This window comes from Ranitomeya variabilis, chromosome 6 (assembly GCF_051348905.1).
Source record: "Ranitomeya variabilis isolate aRanVar5 chromosome 6, aRanVar5.hap1, whole genome shotgun sequence".
In the NCBI taxonomy this organism is placed as follows: domain Eukaryota; kingdom Metazoa; phylum Chordata; class Amphibia; order Anura; family Dendrobatidae; genus Ranitomeya; species Ranitomeya variabilis.
Genome location: NC_135237.1, coordinates 402,120,605 through 402,144,727, shown reverse-complemented (window position 1 = coordinate 402,144,727; position 24,123 = coordinate 402,120,605). Strand labels below are relative to the sequence as shown.

At 43.0% G+C, this 24,123-nt stretch overlaps 1 protein-coding gene across 7 annotated transcripts in view; it reads right to left on the bottom strand.

Moving 5' to 3' along the window:
- The window catches only part of MPPE1 (metallophosphoesterase 1), a 95,185-nt gene that overhangs the window by 43,327 nt on the left and 27,735 nt on the right, over nt 1-24,123 (bottom strand). For all 7 annotated transcript variants that reach the window (XM_077270176.1, XM_077270183.1, XM_077270182.1 and 4 more), the window contains 3 exons: nt 23,395-23,503; nt 15,826-15,929; nt 13,553-13,633 (listed from right to left, as the gene is read on the bottom strand). In XM_077270176.1, coding sequence (XP_077126291.1) covers nt 13,553-13,633; nt 15,826-15,929; nt 23,395-23,503 — 294 coding nt within the window. The remainder of the gene's footprint in view (nt 1-13,552; nt 13,634-15,825; nt 15,930-23,394; nt 23,504-24,123) is intronic.

Here is a 24,123-nt window from a genome sequence, read left to right as displayed (position 1 = left end):
AGCTTTGGAGGCTTTTTTCCCCTTCCAGGGATCCTGAAAGCACACAAAAAGAGGCATCCTCCCTACTCTCTCTGGTGGCTTCTAAGTACTACGTGAAGCATCTCCTGACATCTAGTGTATGCAATGATTCCCCAAAATATATTTGCAAAGAGAAAAAAAGAGCTAGCTGGCACTGAAAGTACTCAAATTAAGACACCACAGCTGCGGACATCCGTCATAGAGGTAAAATGGATATTGCTTGTATAGAAGATAGGGAGGTGCTGTTCAGTGGGTGGCAACACATCCAAATGTAATATAAGAGAAAAAGAAAGAGCAGCACTCACCCATTTTCTTCTAGTGTGGAAATTCTTTATTCCATGAAAATAATCACTTCACACAACAGTGCGGTCCAGGTAGGGGCATTGGTGAAGAGAGGGAGCGAGTGAAGACGAGACGAACGACGGCCGTTTCGCGCACAAGCGCTTCTACGGGTCCATGTGAGTTGTGCAGGTAACGTAATTTCCTTTAATAGGCGTGCGACGTACCACATATAATACATATAAATTAAGTAATTAAAAACAACAACACTTTCTCTAGTTTTTTGCAGATTAGATGAAAATCGACATGTCCAGTTTATCATTAAGCCCCCACGGGCCTTGCGCATTGGTTTTGAGGATCCATCTCGCTTCACACTGAAGGAGTAATTTATTGTGATCACCGCCATGCTGCGGAAACTTAACCACTTCTAGTCCAGCAAAGCGTAGCAAATTTGGATCCCCCCCATGCGCCTCTTGTATGTGTTTAACTAAACGAACACGGCCCTTTCCCGTGAGCACAGAATTAAAATGCTCGCGGAAACGAACCATAAGGGGCCTAATTGTTTTCCCTATATAAAACCGGTTACATGGGCAAGTGATTACATATACTAAAAATTTGGTTTTACAAGTCACAAAATCCTTAACCGTATGCATTAAAGTACCCACTTTAAGGGGATTCGTGGTTTTATGTAAATGGCACATACTGCAATTGCCGCATTTAAAGTTACCGTGCGGGCGGGATTTTTTTATCCAATCGTTCTCGTTTAAAGAAATATGATTTTTTATCACAAGATCTCCTATGTTTACCGAACGTTTATATGCGAAACGCGGACGGCACTCGGTCAGATTCCGAAAGTCCGTGTCACCTTCAATAACGTGCCAGTTTTTCCGTATGGCGGAATGGACTTCATTATTGTCCAATGGGCTATGTTTAAATATAAAAGTAAAGATCCCTTTTTCCTTATTGTGATTATCTATTCCATTGCCTCTTTTACGTTTATACCTGCCCTTTTTTAGAAGATCCAGTTGGGAAAGATTATCGGCCCGCAATTCTGCCTGCCGTAAAATGTGATTGGGATAACCTCTTTTACTAAACCGCGACTTAAGCTCTTGCACTTGGCTTTTATAGCTTTCCTCATTGTTATTAATTTTTCTTAACCGCACCATTTGACTACATGGGATACCACACTTGGTGTGGTTGGGATGAGCACTCTGAAAGTGCAACACGTTATTCGTCGCGGTAATTTTTCTGTGAACACTGGTATTAATGACACCATCTTGGATTTCGATTTTTACATCTAAGAAATCTAGGGTCTTATCTCCATAAACAGATGTAGATTTCATGTTTTCATCATTAGTGTCATTTAAAAATGTCACAAAATCATTAAAACTTTGCTCACCTCCATCCCACACCATAAAAACGTCGTCCGCAAACCGCAAATACAAACGTATGTGCTTGAGGAAGGGATTGAGGGGTCTGGTGACGTGCTTCTCTTCAAACGCTGCTAAAAACAGGTTTGCGAAGACACGCCACCGGGGTCCCCATCGCGGTACCAACTCTTTGTGTGTACCACCTGTCCTGAAACTTAAACGTGTTGTTAGTGAGGACAAAATCCAAACCTTCCAGAATAAAGGACAAGAAATTCTCATCCTTCTCCGTATTCAACAAAATACGCTCAATAGCCTCCAACCCTTTTTGATGTGGTATCCTAGTATAAAGATTAACAATGTCAATGGATACTAACGAAAAAGTAGGTTGCCATGTGAAATCTCTAAGTGCCAATAAAAAATCGCCGGAATCTTTGACAAATGAAGGTACTTCCATTAACAACGGTTTCAAGAGCCAATCTAAAAATTGGGAAAGGGGCTCGGTGATGGAATTTTTTCCCGAGACGATCGGGCGGCCGGGGGACGTTCCGCGTTCTTGTGAACTTTGGGAATACTATACCAATTAGCATGGTACCATGCTAATTGGTATAGTATTCCCAAAATTCACAAGAACGCGGAACGTCCCCCGGGCCGCCCGATCATCTCGGGAAAAAATTCCATCACCGAGCCCCTTTCCCAATTTTTAGATTGGCTCTTGAAACCGTTGTTAATGGAAGTACCTTCATTTGTCAAGGATTCCGGCGATTTTTTATTGGCACTTAGAGATTTCACATGGCAACCTACTTTTTCGTTAGTATCCATTGACATTGTTAATCTTTATACTAGGATACCACATCAAAAAGGGTTGGAGGCTATTGAGCGTATTTTGTTGAATACGGAGAAGGATGAGAATTTCTTGTCCTTTATTCTGGAAGGTTTGGATTTTGTCCTCACTAACAACACGTTTAAGTTTCAGGACAGGTGGTACACACAAAGAGTTGGTACCGCGATGGGGACCCCGGTGGCGTGTGTCTTCGCAAACCTGTTTTTAGCAGCGTTTGAGGAGAAGCACGTCACCAGACCCCTCAATCCCTTCCTCAAGCACATACGTTTGTATTTGCGGTTTGCGGACGACGTTTTTATGGTGTGGGATGGAGGTGAGCAAAGTTTTAATGATTTTGTGACATTTTTAAATGACACTAATGATGAAAACATGAAATTTACATCTGTTTATGGAGATAAGACCCTAGATTTCTTAGATGTAAAAATCGAAATCCAAGATGGAGTCATTAATACCAGTGTTCACAGAAAAATTACCGCGACGAATAACGTGTTGCACTTTCAGAGTGCTCATCCCAACCACACCAAGTGTGGTATCCCATATAGTCAAATGGTGCGGTTAAGAAAATAGAATTATTCTTACCGTTAATTCGGTTTCTAGGAACCTTCCACGACGGCATATGGAGCTTGTCTCTTTGCCCTAATGGGGAACAGGAAACACAGAGAGGTTAAAAGGACCTCCCACCTCCCACTTGCCAGTGACTTACAACTGAGACCATAGCACCGGTTTACCTTCTGAGTCCCAGAATTAATCCAGGAATATATAGAGGGAGGGAATTAGTGCCGTCGTGGAAGGTTCCTAGAAACCGAATTAACGGTAAGAATAATTCTATTTTCTCTAGTCACCTTCCACGACGGCATATGGAGGAATACCAACTAATTTGGCACTAGGGAGGGACAACGGCCTGAAGAACCTTGCGGCCGAAGACCAAATCCTTATTGGATAATACATCCAATCTATAATGTTTAGAGAAGGTATGGAGTGAGGACCACGTAGCTGCCCTGCAGATCTGCTCCGGAGATGCGCCTGCTCTTTCTGCCCAGGAAACTGACGTAGATCTAGTTGAGTGGGCCTTGATCCCTACCGGAGGTATTTTATTTTGAGCAAGGTAGGATTCTGTTATGGCTTTTTTAATCCATGTAGCAATGGTATTTTTAGCTACCTTCTTCCCTTTATTTTGCCCCGAAGTATGGACAAAAAGGTTATGATCAATTCTAAGATCTTGAGTTTGATCCAGGTAATGAAGCAGGATACGACGAACGTCCAGAGTGTTAAATCTCCTTTCCTCTGAGTTTGCAGGCTTGTTGCAAAAGGTAGGCAGAACGATCTCTTGAGAACGATGGAATTCAGAGACCACTTTTGGAAGGAAAGAAGGATCCAGACGGAGTACTATTGAGTCATCTCTAACCAGTAAATAAGGTTCTCTTATCGATAAGGCCTGTAATTCACCCACTCTTCTGGCTGAAGTTATAGCCAGGGTGGATAAAAATCAATGTTTTTTAAAAAAAATCAAAAAAATCGGATTTTTTTGATTTAAATCGGATTTTTTTGATTTAAATCGGATTTTTTTGATTTAAATCGGATTTTTTTCAATCAACTGCTTTTTGAGGAAAATATTTTACCATCCAAAGGTTCTTCCATCATGAGATAAAGCTGAGATGTTTAACTCAGTAGAATAAAGGCTGTATATGTGTAACATTCACAATGCCATGCTCTTCCAGAGGTTTCTGTAGGATTAGTGGGCAGTTTCTCTCCTATATTATCACAGACGCTCGCTTTACTTACGCAGTTCTCAAAACTGAATTTGACTCCGCAGAGGTCCCAGCCTCTTCTTCATGGCAAAAATGTTACAACATGAACAGAGTTGAGAAAAAGACCTTAATCCTATTGTTCTACAAACCTATGAATACAGAATCAACCCCTTCAGTGCCAAGTCCAAGAAGTTAGACAATATGTTTCTGATTGTTTGGAGTGGAATAGATCTGCACAACACAAGAAGAATGTGAATTTAAGTGTTTTGAGGAGGAAGGGCAAGCAGACAAAAAAATGAAAGTGAAACTTTGAGCACAATACTGCAGCATAGCCACAGACAGACAAGTCTGGATCTGTTTGTGTGTACGATCTGAGGTTTATTACATTCTTTCCTTATAATGGCAGCAGGCCGTAAAAGAGACCCAGTTTGGGAATATTTTAATGAAGCTCCTTCGCCTATCGGTAAGGCAGGCATGCGTGCAAAATGCAAATGATGCAACAAAGAGATGCAAGGCCTGGTGGCGTGAATGAGGCAACATCATGAGAAGTGCGGTGATGAAGATGACCAAAGAAACACTTCACTATCAACATCTTCATTTCCCTTCTGGTTGCAGTTTTCATAATGTGATTTCAAACGGCAAACAAGTCCTTGGATATCCTTTTGACAGTATTTGCACTTTGCTCTTGCACCTTTCTTTCCAAGATCTGCTGCTGGCATCTCAACAAAATGAACCCAAATAGGGTCTCTCTTACGACCTGCCATGGCTCACACAGATCACTTATGAAGTTTGATTGTTACTACAGCCAAGTACTGCTGACTATCCAACAAGTTTGGGCATGTCAACTGAATGGAAAAAGAAACTAAACCAAAAGTGAAACCAAGCTAGAAGTGTGGAATTAAAGGGGCAGTATGAACAAAATGTGGAGGCTATTAATAGTTTATACAATTAAGACATGCTGCTTTTAAACACCTACCTATTGCCATATAGTAAAACAAAAAAGATTTTTACTTACTTTGGGGTCCCCCCCTCACCCTGGCGTTACATCGTTGCCCCTAGTTTCGTCCGTGTAACTATGGGCGCACATGCGCACTGCTCTCACTTCTCATTTTAATCGTGATTTATATTAAAAAAAACCTTTTGATTTAAATCAGTGATTTAAATCATGATTAAAATCATGATTTAAATCGATCCGATTTAAATAGAAAAAAATCTTTTGATTTAAATCGTGATTTAAATCATGATTTAAATCGGCGTGATTTAAATCAATCCACCCTGGTTATAGCTACCAAAAAAACGGTTTTGTAAGCAAGATTTTGTGGGGAACAGGAGGACAAAGGTTCAAAGGGTGGACCCGTAAGACCTTGAAGTACGATGTTAAGATCCCATGGAGGAACTATGATTTGTTGCCTAGGGTTTATTCTGATTGCGGAGGTCATGAATCTTTTGATCCAGCGATGGCCTGCTAGATCTTGATCGAACATAGAACTGAGCGCAGAAATTTGGACCTTCAGAGTACTAGGTTTCAGGCCCATTTCCAAGCCTTTCTGTAGGAAATCTAATATCCTAGGTACATCCGGCCTGAGAGGGTCTGGAAGAATAGGTAGGCAAAAAGATGAAAACTTTTTCCAGATTTTATTGTAAATAGCGTTTGTTACTGGCTTCCTGGATTTTTGTAAGGTGGCTATGACAGGGATTGATAACCCTTTTGCTTTCAATACCTGGGCTTCAGAAACCACGCCACTAAATTCCATTTCTGAGGGTCCGAGTGAAGAACTGGCCCCTGAGAGAGGAGATTGTCTTTTATAGGTAACATAACTGGCCCGTCTACTTGTAGTTGGATGATCAAGTTGAACCAACTTCTTTTGGGCCAAAAAGGAGCAATCAGGATAGTTGGAGTCCCTTCCATCCAAATTTTCCGCAGCACTTTTGCAAGGATTGGGATTGGTGGGAATGCGTAGGCTAGATGAAAATGCCAATCTTGAACTAGAGCATCCACTGCTCTGGGATTGCCTGTTGGATTCAGGGAAAAAAATGTTTCGACTTTTGCATTTTGATGGGAGGCAAAGAGGTCAACATCCGGGAGACCCCACCTGCTTACTAAAAGATTGAACGTTTGAGGATCCAGACTCCATTCGCCCGGGTGGATGTCTCGCCGGCTCAGATAATCTGCCTGAATATTGGCAGTACCTTGCAGGTGAGTTGCCGTCAGAGAAAGCAAGTGATTTTCGGCCCAGGCAAAGATTCGAGCAGAGACCCTCTTTAGGCTGGCGAATTTTGTACTGCCCTGGTGTTTGATGTGAGCCACCGTGGTCATGTTGTCTGAGTGTATCAGAACATGTTGGCCAGAAATCTGACGATCTGCTGCCAAGAGAGCTTCTTCCACCGCTTTGAGTTCCCGGATATTCGAAGATCTCCCTCTGATTGTTTGGTCCCAAAGACCCTGATAAGGAACCTGATTTATCACGGCTCCCCAGCCCCTCTTGCTGGCATCTGTCTTGATTGTAGTTATCGGGGACTGAACCCAACTCACACCTCTGAGAAGATTTCTCGATCTCATCCACCATGTTAAGGATGCTTTCACCCGCCCTGGTGTGCGAATCCTTTTGGTCAGTGAGCTGGGACGACCATCCCAATTGTCTAAGACATGGGTTTGGAGAATTCTTGAGTGGGCTGGAGCCCAAGCCACCGACTGAATGCATGCTGTCATGGAGCCTAACAGCGACATTCCCTCTCGGAGCGTAGGGGATCTCATCTCCTTGTATTTCCTGATCTTTACTACTAATGGTAGTCTGTGATCGTCTGGAAGAAAGGACATTTGTTTTATCGAGTCCAGAACTACTCCTAAAAACTTCCTGGTTTTTGAGGGTTGAAGCTGAGATTTCTTCATGTTCGGAATCCAACCCAGAGACTTCAATATCTCTAATGTAGCTGACACATGGGATATTAGGGTTGCCTCGGTGGGAGCTACTATCAGCAGATCGTCCAAATAGGGCACCACAGAAACCCCTTGTCTCCGGATAAAGGACACTGCCTCTGCCATCACTTTGGAGAACACCCTCGGGGCTGATGAAATGCCGAATGGGAGGACTCCGAACTGATAGTGCTCCACCTGGTGATTTCCCTGTATCGCAAACCTGAGATATTTTCTGTGTCTCGGGTGGATAGGAATGTGGAAATATGCATCCTTTAGATCTATAGTCGCCATAAAGGAGTGTTGACTTATTAAAGGGATGGCTGATTTTACAGACTCCATCTTGAATCTTCGATATTTCACGTATTGATTCAGACCCTTTAAATTTATAATAATCCGAACTTCCCCTGATGGTTTGGGTACCAGAAATAAACGGGAATAATGTCCTAGACCCTGTTCCGACTGAGGAACCGGGAAGATCACGTTTGATCTCAGAAGATTTTTGAGACCCAATGTTAACAAATTGTGATGTCTTGCCGGGAGGGAAGTAATTTTTAGACCCTGAGGGGGGGGAGAAATTAACTCGATCAAAAGGCCCTGTTTGATAACATTGAGGACCCAGTGGGATTTGGTGATGTTTTCCCACTGATCCACATATTTTGAGAGTCTTACCCCCACCGGGTCGGAGTCATTGTTTATCCTGTTGGGATGACTGCTGCTGCTGCTGTTGTTGAGGGACGAAAATATTTTTCCCTCTTCCTTTTGCATAGCTCCACCTGCCGGTTTTGCCTTTACCTCTCGGTTGGGAGGGCTGCGACATTGGAGCACGAAAAAAACGTTTTTTCGGTTGTTTTTGCTCCGGGAGTGCTTTTTTCTTGTCAGTTGCTTTGTCAAGAATATCGTCTAATGCTGGGCCAAACACATAGTCTCCTTTAAATGGGATGGCGCACAATTTAGCTTTAGAGGTGATATCACCACTCCATAGGTTGAGCCAGAGAGCCCGTCTGGCAGAGTTGGAGAGTACTAGAGATCTGGCAGCGACTCGAACGGATTCCAGAGATGCGTCCGCCAGGAACCCAGTAGCTCTAAGCAGTATAGGAAGTGAATCCAACATTTCACCTCTAGGGGTACCCTGCGATATGTGAAACTCTAGTTTTTCTAGCCAGCAGGAGAGGGCCCTGGCTACGCAGGTAGAGGCGATATTAGCCTTAAGGACAGATGTAGAGGACTCCCAAGACATCTTCAGGAGACTCTCAATCTTCCTGTCCATAGGATCTCTCAATTGCGAAGAGTCCTCAAAGGGGAGTGCCGTTTTTTTGGCGACTCTGGCCACTTGCACATCAACTTTGGGAATGTCGAGTTTGACAAATTCACCCTCTAGAGGAAATCTATGTTTCATCTCTGAAGACATGCTAAGGCGCTTTTCGGGGAGTTCCCATTCCTGCTCAATCATGTTAACCACATTAGCATGAACGGGGAACCCTGTCTTTTTCTCCGATCTAAGCCCACCAAACATATGATCCTGTATGGACTGTGGTACAGGTTCCTCTTCAAGTCCCATCGTGTTACGTACAGCAGAGACTAAGTCCTCGATATATTCTGAGGAAAAGAGGTATTTCCTGACCTCAGCCTTAGGGGATGCAGGATCTTCCCAGCCAACAGATGAAGTTTGAGAGTGGTCTGAATCAGAGTCTGATTCAATGACCTGTATCTTTATCTTCTTAGCTGGGGAGTGTGGTGGCGGAGGTGGAGGTGTGAAAGCTGCCAAGGAAGATTGTACCTCCTGTTTAACAAGAGAGCGAATCTCATCTAGTAGTGATGGTTGCTCTGCTTTAATTATCTTGTCAGTGCAAGGCTGACAGAGCTTTTTATCCCAGTTAGGAGGGAATTTAGCAGCACAGACCAGGCACTTCTTCCTATAGTTAGCTTTGGGGGTAGACCTTTCTCCCTGAAATAAAGAGGGAGAGAGGAGTGAGGAGCTAAACCCCCTAAGGGAACTACCTCCCGGATCCCGTCCCTGCGTACTCACAGTAGCAGGGGCAGCGCTGGGCTCTGCAGATGCAGGGCATGAAGAACCGTCCATACTGAAGGATTTTTTGGTCTTACCTCAGTGGTGGTTCAGCAGGCTTTTATGGAGAGCACTCCCAGCACCTGCCTCCAGCGGCCGAATCTCCCCCTCCCCCTCCGGTATCCATGTGTGGGACGCCATTGCTCCGAACACGCCGGCCGGCGAAACCCGGAAGTACCGGCTTCAGGGAACATACAAAAAAAAACGGAAGTGACGCGCGCGATCGCTGACGTCACTTCCGGAACGCCGAGCCGAGCCGCATGGAGGGGAAGAAGCCGGGAAGCTCAAGGAGGATCCCGGCTGGGGATCCAGGCCTGCTTTACCCTCACTGGGGCGCAGGAAGGCCTGGAAGGGGTCCCGAGGAACCTGGCATCAGGACGACGGGAGCAGCAAAAAAGGGGGAGGCACAGAGCGACACCAGCTGCCCGGCTAAGCAGGTAAAAAACCCGCATAAGAAAACACACTGTAGCCGCCGGCCACTACAGCATACGGAAAAAACCTCTCCCTGTCCCAAAGGGGAACAGGAAAGACACTGGCAAGTGGGAGGTCCTTTTAACCTCTCTGTGTTTCCTGTTCCCCATTAGGGCAAAGAGACAACCTCCATATGCCGTCGTGGAAGGTGACTAGAGAAAAATTAATAACAATGAGGAAAGCTATAAAAGCCAAGTGCAAGAGCTTAAGTTGCGGTTTAGTAAAAGGTTATCCCAATCACATTTTACGGCAGGCAGAATTGCGGGCCGATAATCTTTCCCAACTGGATCTTCTAAAAAAGGGCAGGTATAAACGTAAGAGAGGCAATGGAATAGATAATCACAATAAGGAAAAAGGGATCTTTACTTTTATATTTAAACATAGCCCATTGGACAATGAAGTCCATTCCGCCATACGGAAAAACTGGCACGTTATTGAAGGTGACACGGACTTTCGGAATCTGACCGAGTGCCGTCCGCGTTTCGCATATAAACGTTCGGTAAACATAGGAGATCTTGTGATAAAAAATCGTATTTCTTTAAACGAGAACGATTGGATAAAAAAATCCCGCCCGCACGGTAACTTTAAATGCGGCAATTGCAGTACGTGCCATTTACATAAAACCACGAATCCCCTTAAAGTGGGTACTTTAATGCATACGGTTAAGGATTTTGTGACTTGTAAAACCAAATTTTTAGTATATGTAATCACTTGCCCATGTAACCGGTTTTATATAGGGATAACAATTAGGCCCCTTATGGTTCATTTCCGCGAGCATTTTAATTCTGTGCTCACGGGAAAGGGCCGTGTTCGTTTAGTTAAACACATACAAGAGGCGCATGGGGGGATCCAAATTTGCTACGCTTTGCTGGACTAGAAGTGGTTAAGTTTCCGCAGCATGGCGGTGATCACAATAAATTACTCCTTCAGTGTGAAGCGAGATGGATCCTCAAAACCAATGCGCAAGGCCCGTGGGGGCTTAATGATAAACTGGACATGTCGATTTTCATCTAATCCGCAAAAAACTAGAGAAAGTGTTGTTGTTTTTAATTACTTAATTTATATGTATTATATGTGGTACGCCGCACGCCTATTAAAGGAAATGACGTTACCTGCACAACTCACATGGACCCGTAGAAGCGCTTGTGCGCGAAACGGCCGTCGTTCGTCTCGTCTTCACTCGCTCCCTCTCTTCACCAATGCCCCTACCTGGACCGCACTGTTGTGTGAAGTGATTATTTTTATGCAATGATTCCTCCTCCCTATTTTTAGGGTTAAGACAAAAGGAGGGAAGAGATATCTCGAGTTCTGTGGAACCGGGATGCCACCTTCGGGAGGTATGCAGGATCTATTTTGAGAGTAACACTATCCTCTAAAAACCGTGTATGAGGAGGGTTAGAAGATAGTGCCTGTATGTCGCTTATTCTACGAGCAGATGAGAGGGCGACGAGCAGGGATGTTTTGAGGGATAGGAGTTTTAATGGGATATCCTCTAAGGGTTTGAAGGGCGGTTTAGACAGGGTTTTAAGGACCAAAAATAAATCCCATTGAAGGGAACTTTTACTGGAAGTGGCCTCGAACTACCTGCTGCCATGATGAACCTGGGAACCCACCGATTCATAAAGTGATGTTTTAAGGGACAGATTCCCAGAGAAGCCTCTGACCGGGGTTCAAAAGGCGGTTTGGATAGGGATATAAGATCCAAGTTTAAATTCCAAGGAGGAGTAAACCGAGAGGGGATGGGTCTAGACCTGGCCAACGCTTTGATGAACCTGGATCTCCCCGATACCCAGCCGGGTCGTAATTGTACAGGGCCCTTAAAGCCAAGACTTGAACTTTTAAAGTATTTGTGGCTAGCCCCTGTTCCAATTCCTTGCAGAAACTCTAAGACAGCTGTTATTGGAAACTCCCTCTTCTAATTTGGAACCTGAAAGGAAGTTCCTCCAGGTTCCCTCCCCCCCAGCAGTGTGGTGGTTCCTCTATGGTCTACCCCACTCCTAGAAACATTCACAATCAATATTATGGCTAATATTCTGAGGAGATGCACCAGAGAAGTCTGGGTGACCAGCCTTTTGACCATTTCCACAGATTAGGGCTCAGAGTACCTGCCCCCGACCACCTGCTCTATATTTCCACGAGGAGGGGACTTGGAGAAGCAACATGTGCCTGTTCAGACTGGATTACCCAGTCATGCACCGCGGCGTCTGCTTGCGTCATAAGGGCGCGCTCTCACCCCGCGCGTGCCACTAGCCTCCGGTCCTGGACTGCGGGAAGATCAAACCAGTAACAGTTAGTACATGGATAATGGCAGAGCATTAGGATGTACACACATTACTCATCCAGGAGATCACGTCTATTCCGAATCCTTAGGTGTCTAAACCCCAAACAAGGGTTGGATATTATTGCAACTAAGGAATACACAATCCGGCAGGTAATATTTCCTAACATTACCAGAGTTGGCCTCTCATTAGAAACGCTGAAAGGGAAACGTGGATCATCGCTCCTATTTTACTGACATTACACACATATACATATCCTAAAAGGCAAGCTTGTCAGTGTTATCAGCCATGGAAGGAGTAGCCATACTCTATGGCTAGAGAAAAACAGGATTCTTCCCACCAGAGAGGTGCTGATTCGCCACAAGGTGCCAAAGGCAGACATGCTGTCCCTGGTAACCATAGTAGAATAGACTTATGGGACGAGAATCTGTCTACTGGATGTTAATCAAGGAAACCAGCCTGATTGTCACATGTGGAATTGGTAAGGATTTTTTCCTTCCACCTCTTGGTATTTTCTGCTCCCAGGACAGTAGTATGTCCCTTTATAGGTTGAGAAAAACTGTTCCATACGGAAGAACTGCTAATTTACTCAGCCAATTCAAGCAAAGCTCAGCTAAGCCCTGTTGTAAAGAATGAATCAACAGAAGTTGGAACTGGGTACAAAACCACTAGCACTCTATAAGCCAGAGTTGGGGCCCAAGACAAAAATGTGAAATGGTAGACCCACGATATACCTTGTGCGTGGCTGCATAACCTAAATCAGAAGGTCTAACCCAGAGCCAAAAAAGAAAACACCAAGCCCGAAGTACTAGGAAGCACAGAGGTACTATGATACTAATGATACCCCCTGAGGCACAGGGGCACTGAAGCAATAAGATGCCCGTAAGCACAAATTTTGATGCATGGAGGGGCTATTGATGCAATGTGAAGCAAAAAAGCACAATGAAGCACCACGATGCAATATAATGCAATACAATGCATAAAGGCAATATGAAGCACTAAGATGCGACATGATGCAATACGATGCAACATGATGCACAGAGGCACTGTGAACTATGATGCACAGAGGCAATATGAAACACTATAATACAACATAAAGCACAGAGGCACTATGACAAACTCCATGTCACCTCCCCTGCACACCCTAGAGACCCACTAGCCCCAGCGGTGGCGCTTCGGGTGACCACACCAGCTGAGGCAGAGGGACCCCAGCTGCCTGAGTCGGACCGAATCCCACGAAGATCTTCCTTCTGGTAAGTCTGTAGGTCTCCCACCAAGGACAGGAAACCAACTGATGCGGGAGAGTGGTACCGCCCTGTTTATCTGTAGGTTTCCTGTCCTTGGTGGGCGGATCCCCTCTCTCCGTGGTGCCGTCATGGGCGACAGAGAAAATGTACAGAAATCCAGCTGCTATTCCATATAAAAAATACTAAGAAAATTAGTGGGTAAAAATGATTTTTCTTTGGAAGTAAATGTTTATTGGGTTACACAGTGTTAAAAAAAAATCAATAAAGATTTGAACAAGGTGCAGCACATTAGGGTATCACTAAAACAAACAACTTACTTAATTCCTTTACGAGTAATTACTTTTCCAGAAGTGAGATTAAAAGCCTTCTCAAATCGATTAAGTTTGTGTGTAGTCATCCTATGTAGATAGGATAGAAAGATACAAAAAACACATTTTTTAAATACCATAGAAAGTTAGTAAAGCATAATAGCCATGTCCCTAAAAGTATATACAACACCTCGCAAAAAATATGTAAATCACTGGCCTTGGAGGATGTTCATTCAGTTGTTTAATTTTGTAAAAAAAAAAAAAAAAAAAAGCAGATCACAGACATGGCACAAAACTAAAGTCATTTCAAATGGCAACTTTCTAGCTTTAAGAAACACTAAAAGAAAGCAAGAACAAAAAATGTGGTAGTCAGTAATGGTTTTTTTTTTTTTTTTTAAACCAAGCATAGGGGAAAAATTATGGAGTCACTCAATTATGAGGAAAAAAAATTATGGAATCACCCTGTAAATTTTCATTACCAAAAATAACACCTGCATCAAAATTAGATCTGCTCGTTAGTCTGCATCTAAAAAGGAGTGATCACACTTTGGAGAGCTGTTGCACCAAGTGGACGACATGAATCATGGCTCCAACACGAGAGATGTCAATTGAAACAAAGAAGAAGATTATCAAACTGTTAAAAGAGGGTAAATCATCACGCAATGTTGCAAAAGATGTTGGTTGCTCACAGTCAGCTCTGTCTAAAATCTGGACCAAATACAAACAACATGGGAAGGTTGTTAAAGGCAAACATACTGGTAGACCAAGGAAGACATCAAAGCGTCAAGACAGGAAGCTTAAAGCAATGTCTCCAAAACAGGAAATACACAAAACAAATGAGGAACGAATGGGTGGAAACTGGAATCAACGTCTGTGACCGAACTGTAAGAAACCGCCTAAAGGAAATGGGATTTACATACAGAAAAACTAAACGAAAGCCATCATTAACACCTAAACAGAAAAAAACAAGGTTACAATGGGCTAAGGAAAAGCAGTCATGGACTGTGGATGACTAGATGAAAGTCATTCAGTGATGAATCGCGAATCTACATTGGGCAAGGTGATGATGCTGGAACTTTCGCTTGGTGCCGTTCCAATGAGATTTATAAAGATGACTGCCTGAAGAGAACATGCAAATTTCCACAGTCATTGATGATATGGGGCTGCATGTCAGGTAAAAGCACTGGGGAGATGGCTGTCATTACATCTTCAATAAATGCACAAGTTTATGTTGATATTTTGGACACTTTTCTTATCTCATCAATTGAAAGGATATTTGGGGATGATGAAATCATTTTTCAAGATGATAATGCCATATTTTTTTCCCTCAGAATTGAGTGAATCCATAATTTTTCCCCTATGCTTGGTTAAAAAAAACTAACCATTACTGACGATCACATTTTTTGTTTTTGATTTCTTTTAGTGTTTCTTAAAGCCACATAGTTGCCATTTGAAATGACTTTAGTTTTGTGCCATGTCTGGGATCTGCTTTTTTCTACAAAATTAAACAACTGAATGAACATCCTCCAAGGCCGGTGATTACATAATTTTTGCCAGGGGTTGTAGGTGCACCACTGACACCAAAGATGTCATATCAAGAGTGACCTATCAGCAGGGTCAGAAGAAGACTAGAAGTAGATTACAGGTTATGAAGCATATTAATGTTTTTGCCACCAAAGAACCAGCTCAGCTCAGCATTGGGGTATCAGTAGGATGAGGAGATTGTGCAGGTTGGGAATAGATGGGGACTGTGAAGGAAATGTGAGAACTTAAATGTGTCTTTGTTGTAATCTCTGCAGACCAGTCCTGGCTGAAGACGTTATCTCAGTCTGGACCAGATGGAAAAATGGAAAAAGTGAACAACTCCATCAGAAAGAGCATCAGCGGTAAGTCGCCATCCGTAACTGTACTGTAATCTCTTATATGTTCTGCAGCACTGACATCTACCACTCTGTGATCACCATATGGCGGTAATATCAGCGTTCGTCTTTGTATAGAGATTTATTTTCAGTAATAACACAGTCATCACCTGAGGTTCCCCTGAAGCCACAATTAGGGTGCGTCATCATAGCTGTAATCAAGGTTACCTGGTTAGGGGCCCACTCAGGTGTTTCGCTCCCCTGAGCCGAACCCCTAGCTACGCCTGTGGAATCAGCATTTTCAGCATGAGTGGCTCTCCAAACCCATATGGCATACTCAACCGATAAGCTACCATTTGGTCACATGGGCACATTTCAAATAATTTTCTATATTTCAAGCACTATACCCAAGTCAAAACATACTCATAATGAAATCCAATGTCATGATTTCCTACAACAACTAGCAGCTCCATATGAGGAGGGTGCCTGAACATAGACTGAAATCGAGCAACATCATCTTCCCATGCCTAAGGGGAAAAAAAAAAAAGTTAATGAGCAGTATCCGGTATCATGACGGTTTGGGACCACACAGTTTACAATATAGGGTTATTCACCATGCCAAGTATTCCACTGTGCATATCTGGGCAGTTTTAGGTTATGTGCCCATTGGCTCTAATTGCCCATCTTTAAAAGGGTTTCCAAGCATAGGATACTGATGACCTACCAATAAGGATAGGTCATCTATATCAGATCAGTGGGGAGTGGGGACTTATCATTGGTTATTAGTGCCTCCAGGTGCTGGACATAAACTGAACAGAGCTGAGGACAAAGCTAATAGGTCATCAACATCTTTAAAGGGAAGCTATAATAAGAAAATTACCTATTGTTTAAATCAAGTTTTTGCATTTACATGTATTTAACAAGAAAACAAAAATTTGCAATTTTTTTCATATTGTGATCTTTAACAAAAAAAAAAGCAACATAAATAATCTGAAACTTTCACAGTGAAGTCAGAGGCTTTTTTAGAATCTTACTATCTGTACTTTCAAAAAGTTTAACCCCTTAAACCACGGAGCTTTTTTCAGTTTTGCATTTTCGTTTTTCGCTCCCCTCATTCCCAGAGCCATAACTTTTTTATTTTTCGGTCAATATGGTCATGTGAGGGCTTATTTTTTGCGGGACAAGTTGTACTTTTGAATAACACCATTGGTTTTACCATGTTGTGTACTAGAAAACGGGAAAAAAAATCCAAGTGCGGTGATATTGCAAAAAAAGTAAAATCCCACACTTGTTTTTTGTTTGGATTTTTTACTAGGTTCACTAAATGCTAAAACTGACCTGCCATTATGATTCTCCAGGTCATTATGAGTTCATAGACACCAAAACATGTCTAGGTTAATTTTTATCTAAGTGGTAGAAAAAAAATCCAAAGTTTGCTAAAAAAAAAGAAAAGAATTGTGCAATTTTCCGATACCCATAGCGTTTTCATTTTTCGTGATCTCGGGTCAGGTGAGGGCTTATTTTTTGCATGCTGGGCTGACGTTTTTTAATGATACCATTTTGGTGCAGATATGGTCTTCTGATCGCCCGTTATTGCATTTTAATGCAATGTTGCGGCGACCACAAAAACGTAATTCTGGCGTTTTGAATTTTTTTTCTCACTACGCCATTTAGTGATCAGGTTAATTTTTTTTTTTTTATTGATAGACCGGGCAATTCTGAACGTGGCGATACCAAATATGTGTAGGTTTGATTATTTATTTTCAATGGGGCGATTTGAAATTATTATTTTTTTCAATTTATAAAAACGTTTGGTTTTTTTTGGTAAACTTTTGCCATGCTTCAGAAGCTGGCAAAGCCTGATCGGCTCTGCTGCATATGTGCGATGCTCAGATCGTCCCTATATAGCTGAATTACAGCATTGCTATGAGCGCTGACCACAGGGTGGCGTTCACAGCAATCTGGCATCAACGACCATAGAGGTCTGCAGGAGACCTCTGGTTGTTATGCCAAGGCACCGATGACCCCCGATCATGTGACGGGGGTCACCGATGCGTGCATTTCCGGCTGGATGGTCGGAAGCACTTGTTAAATGCCGCTGTCAAGAGTTTGACAGCTGTATTTAACTAGTTAGGCGCGGGCGGATCGCGATTCCTCCCTCGCCTATTGCAGGCACATGTCAGCTGTTCAAAACCGGCGAAGCCCGCATCAAAGCGGGGGTTCTGCCATCAGACGTACAATTTTGCCTACACACAGATAACCTATTGTAATTGATGGATCCTGTGTTGTGTCACAGCTGACCCTGCTTCCCTTTCACAAGGTCCTTTGCACAGGCTCATGGCTATGTACAGGTGTTGTTTCCTAAATCAATAGGAAGCTAAGAGTTTAAAAATGCCCCAGGGATTAGTGTGAAATTTTTTATCCTTAATATAGATGTAAAAAATATATATATATTTAACATAGAAAACCTGATTTAAAGAAAAGGTAAATTTTTGATGACCACTTCAATTGAACTTCTGTAACTAAATAGGAAGCAAATAAATTGCTAATAAGATCACATGATTTAAGAATAATGCACACATTTAGAAGACAATCTGGACTTCTGCCATTATGCTTTCCATAAAAAAGTATAGAATGTGTGAGATTACAGGAGAATCAATTGTACGATTTGACTTAAAAGAAGGACAACAGATAACAATGTGTGTAGTAAAACGACTACCTCTAACGGCACAATTAGGGTATGTGCAGACGTCAGGATTTCTTGCAGAAATTTTCCTGACAAAATCCGGACATTTCTGCCAGAAATCCACATTTATTTATTTTTTTTGCGTTTTTTTTGCGGATTTTCTCCTGACACTCCAAAATCATGGGAAATCCGCAAAACATCTGCAAAAAAAATGAACATGTTGCTTCTTTCTGCGGATTGCGTTTTTTTTTGCGGGGAAAAAAAACGCAAAATTTGCACAAAAAATGCGGAATGCATTCTAAATGATAGGATGCATAATGTAAGCGTTTTTGGTGCAGAATTATTGCGTTTTTATCGGGGAATTCCGCAAAAAAAAAAAAAATTCCTGAAGAAATCCGGACGTGTGCACATACCCTAAGGGTACCGTCTCACAAAACAATTTACCAACGATCACGACGAGCGATACGACCTGGCTGTGATCGTTGGTAAGTCGTTGTGTGGTCGCTGGGGAGCTGTCACACAGACAGCTCTCCAGCGACCAACGATGCCGAAGGCCCCGGGTAACCAGGGTGAACATCGGGTTACTAAGCGCAGGGCCGCGCTTAGTAACCCGATGTTTACCCTGGTTACCATCGTAAATGTAAAAAAAACAAACAGTACATACTCACATTCCAGTGTCCGTCAGGTCCCTTGCCGTCTGCTTCCCGCACTGACTGAGTGCCGGCCGGAAAGTGAAAGCAGATCACAGCGCTGCATCGCTGTACCCTTAGGGTACCGTCTCACATTGGCACTTTGATCGCTACGACGGCACGATCCGTGACGTTCCAGCGATATCCATACGATATCGCTGTGTCTGACACGCAGCGGCGATCAGGGACCCCGCTGAGAATCGTACGTCGTAGCAGATCGTTTGAAACTTTATTTCGTCGCTGGATCTCCCGCTGTCATCGCTGCATCGGTGTGTGTGACACCGATGCAGAGATGCGTTCGCTTGTAACCAGGGTAAATATCGGGTTACTAAGTGCAGGGCCGCGCTTAGTAACCCGATGTTTACCCTGGTTACCATCGTAAATGTAAAAAAAAAAAAAAACAGTACATACTTACATTCCGGTGTCCATCAGGTCCCTGGCCGTCTGCTTCCCTGCACTGACTGTAAGCGCCGGCCGTAAAGTGAAAGCAGAGCACAGCGGTGACGTCACCGCTCTGCTTTGGCCGGCGCTTACACAGGATGCAGGAGGAGTGCAGGGAAGCGGACGCCGGCACCGGAATGTGAGTATGTGTTTTTTTAATTTTACGTTTACGCTGGTAACCAGGGTAAACATCGGGTTACTAAGCGCGGCCCTGCGCTTAGTAACCCGATGTTTACCCTGGTTACCCGGGGACTTCGGCATCGTTGGTCGCTGGAGAGCCGTCTGTGTGACAGCTCTCCAGCGACCACACAACGACTTACCAACGATCACGGCCAGGTCGTATCGCTGGTCGTGATCGTTGGTAAATCGTTTTGTGTAATGGTACCCTTAGACTGGCCAATATCCTTAATTAAGAGTTCCTAGGAACGCTCATTTTCTGACTATCTTCCTTTCTAATCAGGCTGGCAATCACGCGACAAACAGACCATTGTTTCTCCTGACAGGCATACTACAAATCACCATAATATTTACAGCTCAGTCTGAGAATAGCCCAGAGAAGTGAACTGTGACCAATTGATAACTTGGATATTTTTAGTTACCTGAGAGATATGGCAGATAAGATATTGTTAAAGACACAAAGGTGCACATTACTCTCAGGTGTTTGTTATATCTAATTTTCGTCTCATTCAGTAGATTTTTTTATGTTTTTTTTTTATCTTTAACGTTCCTGTGCGCAGTCTTATTGGACAAGGTTCACACTAATACAGCGCTCTCTGCCAAGCAATACGTTAGGGTTTCCATGGGAATCCCTAAAAAAAAAAGAAAAAAACCTGACAACAACAGACAACCCAAACGTAGTCATTCAGTTGAATGAAGCCCCACTCTCTGTTTACATCTTTTTCCATGTACAAAAATGTGTCCACAGTGACTTTCGGGGGTTCTTTTGATACTAACATCACAATACAATTTTTCAGGGATTCCAAAAGAAGTTTCGATACATACTGTGTGCAGAGTTATTAAGCTTGTGAGTAATTTGACCATATCATATTTATGCAGATTTTCCAGCTCCATGCTGTATACACTTGAATGTTTATTGGATGAAGCCGATCAGGTGATGTGTATTTGTGTAATGAAGGAGGGTATGGCCCAAGAATATCGACAACCTTTATTAAAGTGTGCCAAACGGTACAAAAAGAGATTTTACAGAGGGATGCAGTACTTTTGAAAATGCTATGATATTGGGGAGTAATCACAGAAATCTCTAAAGTCTTGCTCCAAATTGTTAACGCATTTTTTTGCAACACTTAAGAAAACAAGCACATTAACTGTCAAAGATTTGAGAAGAATCAAATGTGAAGCAAACAGGAAGCCATTTTCCACCAGTGCTGTTATATTCCAGAACAGCAATCAACCTGCAGAGAGCAAAAGTAGAAGGTGTTCAGTGCTCAGAGACACGACCAAGGTAAGGGAGGCTGAAACCTGACCACCACTGAACAAGACACAGAAAGAAACATCAAGACGGGGCCGAGAAATATCTGAAGACAGATTTTTCAAAGGTTTTATAAACTGATAAAAGGAGAATGACTCAATGGACCAGATGGATGGACCCATGGCTGCATCAGTAAAGGGCACAGATCTCCACTTAGCCCCCAGTAAGATGGCATAAAGATGAGCTAGTTGGACCTTTTCAAGAGATGTACCATATATACTCGAGTATAAGCCGAGATTTTCAGCCCATTTTTGGGGGCTGAAAGTCCCCCTCTCGGCTTATACTCGAGTCATACCCAGGGGTCGGCAGGGGAGGGGAAGAGGGGGCTGTCTAATTTTACTCACCTACTCCTGGCGCGGTCCCTGCAGGTCCCTGGCAACCCCAGCTTCTTCCTGTACTGAGCGGTCACATGGTACCCCTCATTACAGTAATGAATGTGGCTCCACCTCCCATAGGGGTGGAGCCGCATATTCATTACTGTAATGAGCGGCAACGGTGACCGCTCAGTACAGGGAGAAGCTGCGGCGCCGGGGAAGCAGGGACTGCACAGCGCCAGGAGCAGGCGAGTATAATGGAGAGGGGGAGCACAGCGCTGCGCGATCTTCACCTGCTCCTCGTTCCGGCGCCACTCCGTCTTCAGCGTCTTCTGCAGTGATGCTCAGAGGGAGCGATGACGTGGTTAGTGTGCGCCCTCTGCCTGAACGTCAGTGCAGAAGACACGGAAGATGGAGCGGCACCCGGAACGAAGTCAGGTGAATATTGAAAGTGCCGGGGCTGAGCGACGGAGAGGTGAGTATGTGATTTTTTTTTTTTTTTTTTAATCGCAACAACAGCATATGGGGCAAGTGTCTGTATGGAGCATCTTATGGGGCCATAACGTTTGTGCAGCACTATATGGGGCAAGTGTCTGTATGGAGCCATAATCAACGTTTGTGCAGCACTATATGGGGCAAGTGTCTGTATGGAGCATCTTATGGGGCCATAAGCAACATTTTTGGAGCATTATATGGGGCGAGTGTTTGTATGGAGCATCTTATGGGGCCATAATCAAGGTTTGTGCAGCACTATATGGGGCAAATATCTTTATGGAGCATCTTATGGGGCCATAATCAACATTTGTGCAGCATTATATTGGGCAAATGTGTCTATGGAGCATCTTATGGGGCCATTATTAACCTTTATGCAGGATTATATGGGGCATATTTTAATATGGAGCATCTTATGGGGCCATCATAAACTTTATGGAGCATTATATGGGGCTCCTGATTCAATATGGATATTCAAAAACACAACCTACTGATGTCTCAATTAATTTTACTTTTATTGGCATCTATTTTTACTTTTGACATTTACCGATAGCTGCTGCATCTCCCACCCTAGGCTTATACTCGAGTCATTAAGTTTTCCCAGTTTTGTGTGGCAAAATTTGGGGGGGTCGGCTTATACTCGAGTATATACGGTACTCAAAAATCAATTCCACACCTACTGCCAGTTTTTACAAGACATTTTCTTCAAGCAGTGGTATAGGGAAAAGTCTGCATCTTTCAAGAAAACCACTGATTTTTATGCAGGACAAACTCCACTGCATTCATCAAAGTACTCCACTTATTGACTAGCCAGTAAAGGCCTTAAAAAGACTATATAATAATGATATGGCCCCTTCCTCACCCGAGCTAATCCTATTGACAACTTGTGGGCCCTTCTTAAACGGGAAGGTTAAGGTAAGGTTAAGGTAAAGGAAAACCGAACACCTCTCAGAACAGTGTCTGAGAATCTGTTGATCAACTTTTTTGGACATCATCAACCACAGCCTAAGAAACTGACAAGACTCCATGGATGGAAGGCTTATGACTGTTATTGAACAGAAGGGTGGATATATTGGTCACTGATATTTTTGGGGGGAAATGTCAGAAAGAAATGCATTTTTGTACATTGGTTACTCTAATCACTGACTAAAATAAAAAATTTAGATGGAAAATTAACTTTTTTCATTTAGCTGGATAATTCTACACACTGATCGTTTCAGAATAATTTTGCATATATAGATATTTTTCTTAAAAAAAAATCAAACACAAAACATCACTTTTACTTTCTAAAATATACAGGTTTTAGCTTTAACAACCACTTGGATTGATCGACATTATACTTGTTCAATAATAAAATTAATCAAAAAATACAATTGCCTAATAGTTGGGTACACAGTGTATTGCTCAGAGAGACATGTATTAATGTGAACCTCGCCTTAGAGATGCATCTTTCTCTCCTTTAATAACTTTATAAACAATGCAGCAAGGTATGTGTGCTTTATTTAGAATTTTATAGTCTGAAAAAAGTAATTGAGTACAGTGACATCTCACCCAGAGAAGGGCATGCTAGGTGCATACAGGTCCTTATCTGTGTGTCTAGTATTACTTTGGAGCCAAATCTATGCCTCAGTCAGCAGTGGAGTGAAGCTGCTCCCCTCCCTGACCTTTGGAATGGCAAAGTTCCCCCAGCGTGAAATGTGTGATAGCATCACAAACTATGTTCCTGTATTCTGCGATAATACACAAAATTCTGTAATATTTTCTAGTGGGCTTTGGAATTATAGCTGGGTCGAGCCTGTAATCAGAACTAGAAAAGATTATTGGGGTCTTTTACACACACACACTTTCATTCCAAAATAGCATCATTGTTAGATATGTTACCTTAGAGTTGCTCCATTTACCCTCATCAAACAGATCCCCAAGAATAAAAACAATATCCGGCTGTAGTAACCAAATGGCACTCTGATATGCCCGCTCCATCTGCCATTCCCTAACCAAAGAAAATATTATCAGAATATGGAAACTTCCTCCAGCAGTAAAGGAAATTAGGAAACTTGGCGCATCGCATGTTCACAGACCGTTTTCTAGAGCGGATTAGAAAAATTCATGTACAATAACAGGAAGCAAGAACTTTTTATCTTATAGATCAGTATATGCAAATCCGCTCTTCAAAAAGAGGAAAAGGACTGGAATTCTTGCGCTACCTATTGGGGGTAACAATCCTAAAAGTCAATATCAACTCTTTAAGGAGACTTGCCACATGATAGATAGATAGAGATATATATATAGATATATATATATATATATAGATATAGAGATAGAGATATACATACACACACACATATATATATATATATAATTGTCTAAGGGGTACTTCCGTCTTTCTGTCCTCAACTTCCGTCACGGAAATCCCACGTCGCTGATTGGTCTCGGCAGCTGCCTGTCATGGCTGCCGCGACCAATCAGCGACGGGCACAGTCAGATTAGTTCCTCCCCTACTCCCCTGCAGTCAGTGCCCGGCGCCCGCTCCATAATCCCCTGCAGTCACCGCTCACACAGGGTTAATGGCAGCGGTAACGGGCCGCGGTGTAACGCACTCCGTTACCGCTG